Consider the following 16,462-nt stretch of genomic DNA (forward strand, 5'->3'; position numbering starts at 1 on the left):
AGGCCAGCCATCAGCCATCTGTTCACGCAATGCACAGAGCTCAGGACAGGAAGCAGACTGCAGGTAGACGATCCACAGACAGCATAGCTTCAAACTCGGGTTCAATGGCTTTGTCCTCTGTGGCAGCAGGTAAGGACAGACAGGAAAGACAATCAGCTGTGTTGCTCTCTGAATCAGGTAAGTAGGCAACGTCGTATGTGAAACACAGCAGTCGCGCGGCCCAGCGCGCAGTACACACACCAGCACAGTCAGCGCCTTTGGTGGTCAGGAGGGTAGTCAGGGCTCGATGGTCGGTACACAAGGTGAAGTCATGGGGGTCATGACCTGCGCGTACGATCCTCCTGTGTGCCAAGCCCCCCTCGTTACCTCATGTGAATTCCCGATTGTGATCACCTGTTTCCTGTTATTTCGGCTTGTCTTGTGCATTTAAGTCCACGTCAGAGTGTGTAACCCCAGATCCGTTATTGATGTTGTGTGCTGTGTTTCCTCGTCTGCCCTTAATAAACCCGTTTGCTCGTATTTACGGCTCCACTCCTCTGTCTGCCTGCTTGTCTGCTCAGCGGACGTAACATATGGTAACTGATTTTTTTTAATCTTATTGCCACTTTTAGTATTGTTCAGTCTGTCACTGGCCCGACTCATGAAAAGGGCACATTTAGATCTTTTGTCATGTGGACTACCTGTAACTAAATGATAGTAATTCAGCTTGTATTTCTAATCATTTGCCTGTACTTTTCACCGTTTCGATCCTTTATTTGAAAGAGAAAACTTCTGTCCCTGCACGTCACGTTCACATGATAACCCCTGGTACAGTACTTCTGTTTTGTAACTTATTTAATGAATTGAATGTGTGTGATGTAATAGCAGGCAATCTTAATAGCAGGTTTTAAATTATTTTGATTCCGTTGCTCCCTTTAGATTTAAGCGCACTAAAGCACTTTCTGAGCCAATAAAAAATTAATCTATCTGTGCCCTCCGACGTGCTTGCCAGTATGTGAAGTGAAAATTGAGAAAGGGAAAGGTCCATATTTTTAAACTAATGTTACACAAATGCCTTTCGGAGCACCGGAGAGCCATTAAAGCTACAAATACGGAATATATCTTCTCATTTCTAATAATGTTCATAAGCCTCAGGTTCTGTTTAACCTTTTTAACTCCCTTGTGAACCCAGTGAATCACTCTCTTGTGGTGCCATAATCCATCTTTTGCTATTCATTTTTTAAATTTTTTTATTGACAAAATCTCTTCTCCTCGGCCAGAATCTATCTTCGCTGGTTCCACTAATTTTGCCCATTCTACTCATTATCTGAGCTCTCCTGTCTTTAATCGGTTTGAGCCAGTATCCTTCTCGTCACTTTCAGGCATAGGGAAACAGCTGCGGCCTTCATACTGTCCCTCTGATAATATTCCTTCTCGCCTCCTTAAAGATGTTTTTGATACCTTTGGGCCGATTGTCCTTCCTTTGATAAATGCCAGTCTCAGCTCGAGAGTTGTTCCATCTGCCTTTAAGCATGCTATAGTACAACAAAATTTCATTTTTGTCAAACTTTAGACCAATTTCTAAGCTGCTTAGAGAAAGTGGGTTTTAATCAGTTACAATCATTCCTGACCACGAATGAAATCTATGAAAAGTTTCAGTCTGGCTTTAAATCACATCACTGTGTGAGTTACCAACGATCTCATCAGACAATTAATTCAGGTACATTTTCTATATTCAGAAAATATAATATTTCCTTCCACTGATTTGCAGATGACATACAATTTTATCTGCCTCTAATTCTAAACAGGAATGACTGTAATGGCATAACCATTGTTTGATTGCTTAAATGAGGTTTAATCTTGGATGAGCAGTAATTTTTAGAACCTCAATGATAGACCCATATTATTCTATTTGGCCATAAGCGTATTGATTGCCATTCTGCTCTTTTGGTCCCTCTTTCTCCTTATCTTCGCTCATCTGTTAAGAACCTAGGTGGGACCCTTGACAGTGCTTTTAAATTCGATAATCAGGTGAGCTCTGTCATAAAAACAAGTTTTTATCAATTGAGACTTATAACTAAGGTTAAAGGTTATCTCCCCCTTAACCCTCTGCGGTCTATGGGTAGGGAACACACTTTTACTGATTGGAGCATGGTCACACATTTAATTCAGTATCATAAACTTAATTCGTGGCAGATAAATAATTTCTTATATATTTGTTTTGGCATTCATCTTAATGAAGTCATCTTAATCTTAGTTTACTTTGCAAATATGTCCTTTAATGGCGCTGATGATAATCAAAGCTATCACCTTCTAAATGGGTCAAGCTGACAGCCGCGAATGGGAAGTTTATGATATTGAATGAAATGTGTGACCATGCCCCAGTCAGTGAAAGTGTGTTCCCTACCCTTATTTGATAAGATTAACCTCAGAGGGTTCATATTATTCCTACAGGGGTTTTATCACAATACACTTTGTCAAGAATTTTAAAGACCTCCTCGATGTCTGTAGTGCTATCTTGCAGCATAAGCCTTACGGTTAGTTCCGCCTCGCCCTTCAAGTGTTTGTTTCACCAGCTCCACTTGATCTTCTTCTGGGACCTTACAAACTTTGAAGTAGGACTTCTTGTTCTAATAAAACACTATGGCATGAATGACAATGGTACAGGGAGCGCCATGACGGACACTGCAGAGACTGAGCCAGATGACGTGGGATTCATTATTGAAGGACTGATCATGTTGCAGAACCTGGAGAATGTGCCTTCTGCAGTGGCAATGATATTTGGACTCACTCATGCCCTAAACTTTCATTTTCCTAGAAAGTTCTGATACACATTTGCTGTGCTACAAAAAAAAATCATAATTGAATTGGAGGGGGGGCGAATTCTCCCATAAAGCTCAGAGCTTGAAGACCAACTTTCAAGACTGAAAAGCACACACTATACTGCTGTTTGCAGTGTTACGATCGCCAGTCTAGGGTTGAGGACCGACAGAAAGGTAAAGGGAAAGGAGAGGGGAAAATGAGACAACCAGGGGATGGGAAAAGGGAACACGGGAAACTAAGGGATTTTTTTTGTATTGTTTTATATTTATTCACAGACACTTTTACAAACACAAGACGCAACAGACTTCGAGAGTGACCCAGGCCAAAACAACAACCAAAATGGCTAAGGAACACGTCCCAAACTAAGCTAACTCTAAAGGTAATGAAAACAAGAGAAAACGAAATGACAAAGACTAAACCAAACTCCCTACCCAAAACCACAGTAAACCACACATAAACAAAGAGGCAGTCACTCCTTACACACCTAACAGACATGAACATACAGGAAACACAAAGGCCGAAACAAGGTATCCGAAGGGGCGAGGCAAAGAGAGCAGTCAGGAGCTAAGTGAGAGGTCAAAACCAGAAGACAAACAAACCAAAGGCAAAGGTACAAAAAGGCGCGAAGCAGAAAACCAGAAACCAAACAATCAGAACCGTCATACACAAGAAGTCAATCAGAAACAGCAAACCAACACAGCAATAGCAAAAGCTTGAGCAAGAGCTCGAGCTGGGTGTGTTCAGCAGGGTTTATCCTCGACCGGAACACAGGGCCAGGATCAGAGGTCAGAGGGCAGAAGGGGCGTGGCCAGAAACTGGGAAGCGGGCTGAAGCAGCAAGTAGTGAGCGGCGCTTGGGGCAGAAGACTGAGGTGTCCTGTAGACATATCCAGAACTCTTATGGCACATAACAGCAGACTTGGGTTACCTTTCCCCAAGTTTGTGATCAATGCAGCTGAGTGGGTTCCTCTGGGTAAAGCTGCATTTTTTCTGTTATTACTTAAGCGCTTTTAAACTGTGTTTTTCCTTTGTTTGTTTCTTTTTTAACCACTTCATGCCCGTGACATTTTGGTGCGATTATAGCATCATTATAGCTGCATTTAGTAACACAGATAATGAAAATTTGTGTGAAGATCACTCTAAAATCTGTACTTATAACTTAGTTGACTCAGCAATAGAGTCTTTTAGAGATTTTCTACATTTGTATGTTACTTAACATTTATTAAAAATACACTCAACATCAATAAGTTGTCTGTGGTTTGCTTTTTGAACGTTCTCTTGGTGATGTGTGGTAAGCAAGTGATGGTGATGTGCAGCAAGTGCATTTTACCTCTTTTCGTGACTTGCCAATTTTTTTTTCAGTTAGTAGAAAGATGCCCTTAGAGGTTTGATTTTTGTAAAAAATCTTTCCTGTCATATATGGAAAATCACTGCCAGCAGCTCTTTGTTCATCTGTTCATATTAGAATGTTTGAAACTGGAATTTTCACGAATAAACAGAAAAATTGAATGGAAAGTGTGATGCGTCAAAAAACCAAAATGATCTGAACACGCAGCTGGACATTATACGAAAAAAAACAATGAAAAACCTCAAAAAATCCTGCATAATTTGCTTGAAAAAATTAAGCTGGGCTAACACAATGTTTCTCAGTGTCATTCGGACAGCTCTCTGTAGAGCACTACATATTTTTTATATCTCAGTGATTTAGCAGGAATCATGGTTTATCATCTAATACTCTAAACAAAGTATATGTCACGATTAAGTAGCGATCGCGCTGGTTAAGCAGGTGATCGCTCAGGCGGGAGAGCGGGCAAAGGAGCAGGCAGGCAAAGCACGGGGTAAACTGGGGATTTATTCAGACGACGGGGCACGAACATCGACTAACATCAATGACAAACAAAAGACTCGGGTAAGACACGGACTGAAATACACAGGACTGATCAAAGTAACTAGACACAGCTGGATACAATCGGGGAAGAACACGTGGGTAATCAGGGGGGCGTGGCACACACGAGGAGCCGACGAGCAGGTCATGACAGTATAAATGTTCAGTTATGTTAATTTTACAATGATTATGGAACAATTTTACACATATAAAGGGGGCATTTATATGAAACTTTGTCTTAACGTCAAAATAATAGAAGATAAGAAATATATCCATCCATCTTTTATGCCTGCTTGTCATATGCAGGGTGATTCAGGGTGTGGGGAAGAAGCTATTCCAGAAGCTGTGGGCTCAAGGCAGGGAGTAACCCAGGATAGAGCACAAACTCATCACGGGGTACACTTTGGGATCTCCCGTTAACGTCAGGGCATCTATGGACAGTGGGGGGGTCGAAGAAACCCAGAGAAAACCCTATGAATACATAAGGAAAACATGGAAACTGCACACACATGGAAACCTGGCAGAGATTCAAACCCCAATCCCAGAGGTGTGATGTAACAGTGCTAACCACTGCAACACAGCACCACCAAAAAATATAAATAATACAACATTTTCTTACATGGACATTAAAATATACAGAAAGAAATACATCATTCTGCAAATTGTCATTCAGATAAAAACACATTTATTACTGTAGCTTTAACATTATCAGCTGATCCATCCAGTATGTCTAGAAATTGTAGAAGCTGGTTGGTGTGGGAAAAGTATAGATTACATGGGTAAAATATTATGAGAAAATATTTCAAAGCAAGAAAGTATTATAAACTATACAAGACAAAATGTAAATATAACATTCAGATTCAACAATAGGGCATCTCAATTTGCTGATACATGTATGAATACATTTACTTACTATGTAGTTTCTGCATCAGATCTAGTTGTGCTCCATCCAAACACCCTCCTGAAGCAGGGGAAGGCCTCCATTGTGTCTCTGGCTCCCTTTCTCATGAAAATGTACAGGAAGGGGTCCACAAGGGGACTGAGACGCACCATGGAGCGTGCAACAGCCATAAAGCAATACACTGTGTAAGTGCGTATGTTAGATATTACCAGAAAAAATGCCATGAACGTAAAGGGCAGATATAGCACAACATAGATGCCAAAGACCAGGGCTAAAACCTTTTTTTTAAAAAAAAAAGGCAATTGTCCTAAGTTATAGTTACCTGGTTAGGGATAGATGTTCTCCATTGGCTGAAAATGAAACTGGTGTAAAAATTTTATTAATAAAAATATTCACAGGAGAGAATCTCAGATTTCTGCACAGGCAATCGGAGGCTGGAGCAGTAAACAGAACGCTGAGGTATTACGACATCCTTTTTATCTTCCCCTTTCTCAGGCAGGAGTTTCCCTCTACACTCTGGCATTTCATCATTCACAGGAAGTGTTGCCTGTAAGTGTCAGTGTTGCTTGTCATGAAAAGACCGATTTAGGACTGTGCTGCCTTTCAAATTTATATATATCTTGCCCCTGTTGAGACTGCATTGGACATACTGGTATGGAAAACCCTGAATTATGTCCACTTGAATCTTAAATCCGACAAGTTACCCCGCTTCGTAGTACAGGCCACAGATCCCACGACAAAAACCCACGTGAACACAGGGAGAGCGTGCAAAGTCCACACAGAAAGGACCCGGGACCAAACTAGGACCTTCTTGCTATGAAGCAGCAATGCTAACCACTGTGCCACCCTTTGCTGAATCCTTATTACTATTATTGCTTTTAGGTAGCCCCTATGCTATGATTTTGTATTGTATATTTTTCAAATAGCTCATCAACTGCGTCTCTAGAGAAAAGAGTTTTGCTTAATGGTCCGGGCTTCTCATGTCCTTTTATTTCTTGAGCTGCTCCTAGTTCTAAAGGTACCTTGTGGCTCTGTATAAAAATTAAATAGCCAACTGAAACAGACACTAGGCTATATTCAATTTCTTGGATCCGTGTGAACTAACTTACAAATTATGGACTTATATGTTAAGTAGTTTTTGATTAGCCTGCCTGTCTGTGGATGACTGCTACTAGTTAAAATCCATCAAGCTGTACATTTTCCATCCATCCATTTTCTGAACCGCTTATCCTACTGGGTCGTGGGGGGTCCGGAGCCTATCCCGGAAGCAATTGGCACGAGGCAGGGAACAACCCAGGATGGGGGCCAGCCCATCGCAGGGCACACTCACACACCACTCACTCTCACACGCACACCTACGAGCAATTTAGCAACTCCAATTAGCCTCAGCATGTTTTTGGACTGTGGGGGGAAACCGGAGTACCCGGAGGAAACCCCACGACGACATGGGGAGAACATGCAAACTCCACACACATGTGACCCAGGCGGAGACTTGAACCTGGATCCCAGAGGTGTGAGGCAACAGTGCTAACCACTGCACCACCACGCCGCCCCCTTGTATGGGTCATTTCATGTCAAATCTTCACGCTTTCGGACCTCATCGTCACGGATTTTAACTAAACTTGGCATGCTGATTTGGTCACATGAGTAACTTTTTGACTTATTACATTCACAAGGTCAAATGTCATCTGCAGGCACCCTTTACATGTGATATTGCTACAACTTTATGGTGAGTTGTCTGAATTTAATCAGTTCCACACCCATACATGAATCTACAAAGTTTGAAAAATATCTTTCAAATCCCTTTTCGATTATCACTTTACCAAGACCAAGTATGAAAATTGCACTTTTCCTTGGTTTCACTTTGCAGCGCTGCTTAAATTTTAAGGTGATCTGTCTCAATATTTGATCAGGTCCAGTTCATCTCAGAATATGCCTGCAAAGTTTGAAAAAGAGCAGTAAAACCCTTCATGAATTATCATGTTCATGGGACTGCGGTGGACTGGTCCCAAAATCATATGTATTCCCAGCCAAGGGAATACAATAAATATAATAAAATAAAAACAGTGATTCATACTCACCCCAGTTTCATGGACCCTCAGGTCAAGTGAATCTCAATCTAGGCCCTCTTTCAGGATGCCAGAACCCAGTATGAACACCTGCTTGCAGTCAGGAAACAGTCTAATCTAAAAATGGTTACATACTTTTAATCAGTGTTTCTCAACCTGGTCCTCAGGGACCCCCCAGAAAGTGTATGTTTTAGGTTCAATTTTGTGATGTTTGTATGTTTTTTAGGTGGATTTTTATCAGATAGTTAGTCTTGTCTCAGAGAGATCTCAGCCAAGCATCAGAAAGGAAAAAAGTATTGTATGTGTGATATCTGGTATCACACACTGCACATTAAATACCTTGCAGCGTATTCAAAATGCAGCAGCTCGAACTGTCACCAGGAGCAGGAAGTTTGAACACATAACCCATGTTCTTAGTTCCTTATATTGACTTCCTGTTCGGTTTAAAGCCGACTTCAAAGTTCTCCTAGTTACCTATAAGGCACTTAAAGGTCTACCTCCTGCCTACCTGACAGAATTACTTCAAGTTTATTAGCCGCATTGTCCAATCAGATCACAGAATTCAGATTTCCTTGTGGTTCCACATATAAAGTGAGAGAGGGTGGTAAAGCATTCTGTTACAGGGCCCCTATATTGTGGAGTGGTTTGCCAGCCTACTGTATGTTCGGGATATCAGTTCAGTCTCAGTCTTTAAATCTCGACTGAAGACCTACTACTTCAGTTTAGATTTCCCGCAACCTAACACACTGTAACTATGGCTGCTGGTGCTGCAGTACATGCCATTTTTATCTACTATGCTTGTCCATTTATGTGTCAACGCATGTTCTGACCATCCGTGCTCTCTGCTTTTCCACATGTCTGGGTGGGCACCATCTGAGCTGGAGTCTTGGTTCAGTCCCATGGAAGGGGTGACATCACAAATGGGACCTACAAACTGTGTATCATCGTGTGTGCATCCTTCAGTGCCAGTGTGGAGAACAGACTGATTGATGGACCTTGGCCACCCTACACAGGCCAAGGATAAGGGACTCATTGATGGACTTTGCTCCAAAACATAAGTCAACACTTATCTCAAACCTCAATTCTCATTTAGCCTGTCTCATGAGTGTCAGCTGTCTGTCACCCAGGTTGTTACGATCGCCGGTTAAAGCCAGTGATTGCACGGGCAGGCAGACGGGCAGGCGAAATACGGGGATAACGGGGATTTAATTGGGAGCAGGATTGAACAGAGATCAGGAGACATCTACTGACGCTAACAAACATTAATGATGGACCAAGAACTAAGGCAAGACATGGACTGAAATAGGCAAGACAACAGGGTACAGCTGGGTACGATCAGGGAAGCACACGTGGATAATCAGTGGGCGTGGCACACATGAGGATCGCACGAGCTGGGCATGACACAGGTGTTCTTGCAATAATATAAAAATATATTCCAAAAGCAGTTTATCTACAAGCTAGTTAAGAAAATATATCCTCTGTTCAATTTTCTATCACAATGGTTAGTGGTATGATGTCATAGTGAAGCCGAAAAGGATGGACAATGACTTTTTTATTTTTTATTAGAAGAAGTAAAATTGACTGAAAATTTACATCACTACCAAAACACCCTACACATGTCAAGCAGAATGTTTTTAAAAGAAAAAAACATAATAAACAAATGAACAAAAAACTAAACTTTAAAGACAAATGCTTTGTCTTTGGAGTACAATTAAAATAGAAGGGATCTCAAAATGGTACTTTTTTTTGCTTGTTTCCTACTAGATTACAACAATGAAGAGGATTAAAAAGGCAGGTCAACGGTTCCTGTATTTGCTAGATACTGCTGTTCATGTCAGTCCCAGTTGGAAGTGTACTTGGAGTTTCTGCATCAGATCTAGTTGTGCTCCATCCAAATACCCTCCTGAAGCAGGGGAAGGCCTCCAGTGTGTCTCTGGCTCCCTTTCTCATGAAAATGTACAGGAAGGGGTCCACAAGGGGACTGAGACGCACCATGGAGCGTGCAACAGCCATAAAGCAATACACTGTGTAAGTGCGTATGTTAGATATTACCAGAAAAAATGCCATGAACGTAAAGGGCAGATATAGCACAACATAGATGCCAAAGACCAGGGCTAAGGCACCAAGGATACGATTCTTTTCTGCAACAGAAACTGAAATAGTTCTTTTTAAGGCTCTCCGTGAACTCACGTAGAAGAAGAGAAGAAAAGGAAAGGGCAGCAGGAATAGGGGTGCTAGGACACTTAAGAAGGTTCTGTATTCTTCTATGTTATAATCAATCACTGCATATATCATAGAAAACAGCCATATGAAAATACACGTTAACACTGTGTACTTCAGGTTGCGACGGTACCGATACCAAAGTGGATGAGCAACCACCAGGTATCTCTCCAGGGAGATGCACACCATGAAGCCAAGACTAGCAACCAAGCCAAAACGGACAATGACCAGAAAAATTAATCGAGCTTTGGTAAGTTCTGGAGACTGGAATCCGAAATGCCTCTGAGTAACAAAATATATTCTGCAGATGATTTGCACCAAATCTGAAAGGAGGAGGTTGATGACATATAGGGGGGCGACATGATCAGCCTTGATCAAGCGGTACAACGCATAACAAGCCAGGCTGATTGCAGGAAGACCAATTAATAATATTGTCCATGCAACTGTTTCTTCAAAGATTTCCACATGCTTTACAGTAAAGTTCAATGAGCTGGATCCATTCATTCTGGAATCTTACAGGAATCCTTCGCGGATAACACTCCCTTATGAACTCTTATGGAATCCTTATGACTTCCTTGATGGACTCTTCTGGAATTTTGATGACCGTATTAATGGATTATTTTTACTCAGATAAATGCTGCCTTTTTTGTTGTTGATCTCTATGAGCAAAAACAGAGACTATTAAAAATCAGAATGAATATCCTTTTTGCAATTGAATGAAATCCTATCCTGCATATTAACATTGAGTTAAATATCTGTATATTGTGAATTATTCTACTATAAATTATTCAATAATGCAATAGTTCAAAGTTTAATAGACAGTTGTCATGAATGAGTAAAGCAATGTGGGGTTTACAATTAACATTTTTATGAAGAGTTGTTGAAAAAGAACTGGCTGATATCACCAAATATTGTACCATGTGCCCAATTTAAAACTGCACTTAAAATAAATTTGAATTTAGACAGCAAAAAAACTCTTGAGTACATAGTAAAGGTGAATATATAGTACATTTCAGTATATAGTTTACTTTTAAAAACTTATTTTTAATGGAAGCTAACCTATTATTATCTTTATAAGATTTTAGTTAAATTTACCTGGGAAGTGGTGAATTAGGTTTCGATGGTCTCCTTTTCTTGAGAAACAAAAATTAATTAGTCTAGCAGTAATAATTCTAAGAACATTTAATGAAGAACAGTGTTGTGAGTTACAATGCAGGAGCACAGAGCACTGAGATGCTGATTTATATATCAGCTTCCTTTTTCCTTTTCCTCTAGCAGTTCCACTTTGCACCACTCAGGCATCATCCCTCATGCACAGGAAGTGCTTTTGAAACATTTCACAAAAAGACCACTTTAGGACAGCTTGAAATAGTTTTTTTTTTGCTGACTGTATTAGAACGAATTTGCGGACGACTACGTTGCCTAGAATTAATCATTGTCCTCCTGTTACATACATACATATGAGGTGATTGAGGTGTGGATTGATTCTGATCGTGTATGGACTGATCATCCTGAGATTCAGATACATCGTCCATGATTGACCTATGATATTATTGTATTAAGGTGAAAGTTTTTTTCCCCTCTCTGATCACTTATATAACTTGTTTTTCACAAATGACTGGTTTCAGAGTATCATTATCTTATGTGGAAGAATCCTCATTCTGGAATGCTTACCCTATTCAAGGACGCTCACCATGTTTCCCCAGGTTTGGAGGGGTTTGCTGAAGACAGGGAAAGGTGCTGCTCAATATGTTTTGTACGACACTGGTCAGTGTATGAGACACCTGCCTTATCTTCATGGGGAGGGAAAGCTCTGCTCAAGGATGCCTGTTTAATTATTTTGGGAACTGCACCTAGTTAGTCAGTGTGTGTAGAACGCTGACCCCCATCCTTAGGAGGAGGGGAGACATTGATTATAGAAACGTTCCCATTGACACTGCAGGTGGCATTGCTCAGGCAAAATTGGAAATTTGAGACTCTGACTCTTGTCAGCCTTTTTCCCACTTCGCCCTTGTGTTGTATTTGAGGAATTATGGTGGTATGTATTAACTACAGCTGTGATTGATTAAGGAAATAACATTTTCTTGTCTTTTGAGTAGTAATGGGTGTGTTAGAAGTTGCAGTGTTTGTAGTTATGCGCTGTTGGATGTATAAGTAATTAAACGTAACCCACTTACATCTTTCTCCTACATTGTCTTCCTTCCAAAAACAACTGTTATGATTCATGGGGATTATGACAGTAATATTTTGTTTCCAAAGTTAAAACTAGCTTTGCTCTTTACATCACATTAGTAAGCAGGTGTGCATGCATGTGGGGGGGGGTGCTTTATGGTTATGATTATAGCTGATACATGGTTAGACCCTTAGAAAAAGACACACATCAGTGAGTGATAGACAGAATCAAAGGAAGGGGTCAGAGGGAGAAAGAGAATCTATTTTATGCTTCACAAAATGACATGGTACATATTCATGGCATTTTCATAATTCAATCTCATAATTCAATCATCTGGATCCATTTGGAGTATGCAACATATCACTGACAACATGACTGTGATTTAGCTTATGTCATCATACTGGCGAACACTTGTACTGTAATTTCCCGAAGTTTGTCCTGAATTTCCTCCCCTCCTCCCACTCTGTCCCAATGTGTCGTGTCCTGCCCACCAAATCCACCTGACCCTCCTGTCTTCCTCTTGATGTGACCTTACCAAGCCATGCCTGTAATTCATTTTCCATACCTCTCATTCCTACCCTCATGTCATTCACTTCCAGCTGCCTCTCATTTTCTCCCAAAGCCACTCCCACCCTGGTCTCCAGACCCATGGCAACCGACACAATCCTCACAGCCAGCCCTGTCACTGCCAGTGATCGCACTGAAGTCACCCATGACCAGAGGAGTGTCACCTCATCAACCACTGAGTGGCGTTGCAAGTAAAATGTCTCCCTCAACAAGATATCACTTACCGCAGTTGGAGGATACACTGAGACAAGAGACAAGACACCCAAGGAGTGCCTTAGCCTGAGTCTCATAATACGCTTGTCAGGGTCAGCACCTCTTTTGTCTCTGTATTTCGTGTCCCTTCCCTGTTTGGCCAGCAGGTGGCGCTGGCCATCCTGTCTTTCCTTGTCCCTTAATTGTATTATTATAATTAGTTTCTTCCATTGCCTGTTTTCCCTACCCATGTTAATTAGTCTCACCTGCCCTGTGTTAGTCTTGTTAGTCTTAGTATTTAGGTTCCTGCCTCTGTTCATTTCACTGTTGGTTTGTTGAATGTTAGTTGTTCAAGTTTACTCAAGCTTGTTGTATTTTGCCTGCCTGCCTGCCTGCCTGCCTGATCCTAGCTGTTTTTTGTCCTAGTCTATTTGATATTTGGTTACTGTTATTCCCCTTTTGTCTTTGACCCCTCGTGGTCTACTTTTGTTTTATTAGTGTCCCTAGTGTTTTTCCCTTTTTAATAAACCCCAGTGTTTCCTAAACCGCAAGTGAGTCGTCCAGTATTTCCGTTCTGACCTGCACCATGTCACGCCGTTGCCCCAAACCTGCCCTGGTCCATGACAACACTCATTGAAAAGAGTGACATCAGACACCATCTGGAGAAGCCAATCTGCTACTGCAACAGCTACTTCCTGAGTATAGCAGCCATCAGACTGACCAGACCAAAAGTAGGTGTACCCACATGCAGAGATCTGACCACTCCCCGGTGTGCGTACCTCAGAGAGTGCCGGCACCAAATTTATGAATTTATTAAGCTCGCCCGACAGCAGAGAAAGATGGCAAACATGCCGGAGAGACAAGACGTTCCAGGCACCTACCCGGAAGGGCCGCAATTGGGACAAACAAGGTACTTCAAAACAAACTACAGAAGCAGCTAAAACCAAACCACTTCCAATTCAGACACTAAAGTGAAGCATACATAATGCACACAGACCTCATTCCCTAAGACTACTGCTACATTAATAACAAAAGCTAAATTGCTCTTACAACATCAAGAGGTGTGCAAAGTAAGATCAGGTGTAAGGAGTTTAAGGCAAAATATAAAACTGTAAAAGAGTCATAACCTAGAGCAGGATTGGCCACTAGGAGGAGCTGGAAACAGTAACCAGAAGAAATGTGAAACGTTAGGGGTTAGCACCGATTGTAGATCTGTGGGAAGGACATTCAGATTGAGCGGGATGTCATCAGTGTAATAGTAATAGGAGAAGCCAGGTGACTAGATGATCAGACCGTGAAAGGTAGTGTACAGAGAGAGCAGGACCAAGGACTTAACCTATTGAACCTAAGGACTGAAGCACTTCCAAAGTTACATTCATTAAGCTCTATAATAAATATAATCCAATGACCCTAAAAGCAGTTTTAATGTACAGTTAACAAACACTCGAGTTATTTTTCACAATGTAACATCCTGAGAAGTTAACACAATGCAATTTCCTGTATGAGCAGTTTAGTTCTGTTATTTTACTGGAATACTGGTAATCTTTTTTAAAAGCAGTACATCATATAATGGTATACTGGTGTTTTGAAAATCATCCTATATAATTATAACCAAATCTCTTCATTAATTTTCCATACCTGCTTGTCCTATGCATGCTATGGGCACAAGGCAGATTCATAATGCAACAATGCTAACCACTGCACCACTCCTTAACCATAACAGATTATATTTAAATGACTGTTAAAGAACGAAAAGTAGCCAATCTTTGACTCCATTTCCCATTTTGTTACAAATGAAACAAGCAGGTTGTCATGGTGTCACACAGGCAGAAATAAAGGTGACAATCCACAGGAGACACAAAGGGGTTTATTAAAGAAACTGAACACACTGAGGAAAACAGAAAAAGGACCATGAGGGGACAGAACTAATCAGGGGTAGATACGTCTAACAGAACCATACATGGGTACAGTTGGGACCATAGGACATGGCAGGCAATGATGGACTAAACAATTGAACAAAGGCAGGAACTTAAATACACAGGAACAACCAGGGCAAACAAGAGACAGAAGTAAATCATAATCTAATCAACCCATCAAGGAAGGCACAGGAACAACAGGCAACAGGTGAAACTACTAACACTAACAAGCACACGGAAACTGGGAAACGGCAAAACTGAAAACTATGAAACAAACACTAGGATGACAGTATTAAGAAAGACTACAACCATCAGAATGCACAGGAATAATAAAAGATAGCAGATGCTGGCATAGACCAAAAACAGAGAAACACAATTAGTTGACCCTGACAGGTTTTGTTTGCTGGTACATGAATCATTTGCTAGTGTTTGGAGTTAGCATGTTAGCCTAGCATTTTAGAAGCCTGGATCCCTATTTTATTAAGCATAAGTCATACTTCACTTTTCCACGTGTCGTTACAGTTGCGCACACAGTCTCTTGTTTACATACTACATTTCCCTGTGGACAGAGATATAATCAGCACATGTATGAAGCAGTGATACTCCACTAGACCAGCAGATGGCAGATGTACTGCAGCAAACACAAATGCATGCAATGTAGTGAAATGACTTTTATGAACAGTTAAAGATGTCACAGTTAGACAGTTAAATAGTATTGTAGGATAGAAATGCACAAAAACACTAAAGTTCTCATCTCATCCTCATTTATTTCCAAGAATTCATGCACCGGAAAACGTCTTATTGCACCTTCAGTGATGAGTTATATATAAGTGGGCACCTCTGCACCTCCTCACATAGCCATCAAAAGCGTCCACAGCAACAGCTACTCACCTTCTTCTGCCACCTACTGGAAACACCCAGTCAATTTTCTTGCGTGAATCGCCACGCAAAAAATGTGTTAGACCCAAAATCTGGGCGGCACGTGAACAGACCGGCAGACACCCCTGATGACAAAAATTCATCCCTCTGCACACAGAGTAAGAATTTATAACATTGCAGACTTCCATGAATTTCTCTGGCCACATGCATAGTGCTAGGGGTGAGAGAGGTGGTATGAGAAGGCAAGCAGGAAATAAACCTTCAGGGAGACTGTAAGAGGATGGAGAGCTGGGGAAGGGGGGCATTCTGAATGCATTGCAATATCCATGCATCCATCCTCCCGCCCATCCATCCAGTACTGAGCTTCCCCCTGCTTGTTCCACTTGCAGTTTTGGAAGGAATGAGAATGTCCTACAGTAGGCAGCACAGGTCACAAGTCTGCATTACTCCTGAAACGGGATACTGTTCTATGACAGGGCAGATAATGCCTGTTTCATCTGCTGCTCTGCTACCAGAATTTCCTACTTGGTATCGATAGGTGTTTTCACACCAAAGTTCTGGATTCTGGTCCTGTTTTACAAACTCTGGGTCTGTCTCAGCCTGGAACTTTTGTAGCTCCTGGCCACTTTTGTGTGTCGCTTTCACATCACACAACAGGAACTGGGACCTTTATGCTAAATAAGCATGGCGGATGCAAAAACCTCATACATTAAACTTCACATGTTTTCATACGACTCCGGTTTCCCTTCACAGCCCAAAAACACGCTGAGGCTAATTGGAGTTGCTAAATTGCCCGTAGGTGTGCATGTGTGAGTGAATGGTGTGTGAGTGACAGAAAAGACTCAGGCTGTGTTGAAAT

At 41.3% G+C, this 16,462-nt stretch overlaps 1 protein-coding gene and 1 long non-coding RNA gene across 3 annotated transcripts; both read right to left on the minus strand.

Moving 5' to 3' along the window:
- Positions 1–2,179: 2,179 nt before the first annotated feature.
- Positions 2,180–6,047, minus strand: LOC125715455 (uncharacterized). Of its 2 annotated transcripts, none has more exons than XR_007384067.1 (3): positions 5,910–6,047; positions 5,600–5,768; positions 2,180–5,157 (listed from the first exon to the last, which is right to left on the minus strand). It is a non-coding gene; the product is annotated as an uncharacterized LOC125715455 (long non-coding RNA). The 2 variants fall into 2 exon arrangements; XR_007384066.1 differs by having other exon boundaries at positions 2,181–5,157; positions 5,600–5,725.
- Positions 6,048–9,219: 3,172 nt separating this feature from the next.
- On the minus strand, positions 9,220–11,129 carry si:ch211-132e22.4 (proteinase-activated receptor 2). The gene is made up of 2 exons (XM_048986944.1): positions 10,972–11,129; positions 9,220–10,535 (listed from the first exon to the last, which is right to left on the minus strand). Exon 2 carries the CDS (start codon positions 10,378–10,380, stop codon positions 9,472–9,474), a length of 909 nt encoding a protein of 302 aa, XP_048842901.1. The 5' UTR covers positions 10,381–10,535; positions 10,972–11,129; the 3' UTR covers positions 9,220–9,471.
- Positions 11,130–16,462: the final 5,333 nt, after the last annotated feature.

Source organism: Brienomyrus brachyistius, chromosome 20 (assembly GCF_023856365.1).
Source record: "Brienomyrus brachyistius isolate T26 chromosome 20, BBRACH_0.4, whole genome shotgun sequence".
In the NCBI taxonomy this organism is placed as follows: domain Eukaryota; kingdom Metazoa; phylum Chordata; class Actinopteri; order Osteoglossiformes; family Mormyridae; genus Brienomyrus; species Brienomyrus brachyistius.

What these genes read in the sequence shown, in the direction of transcription:
- si:ch211-132e22.4 (XM_048986944.1), bottom strand. Translation starts at nt 10,380, where the DNA reads ATGAATGGATCCAGCTCATTGAACTTTACTGTAAAGCATGTGGAAATC.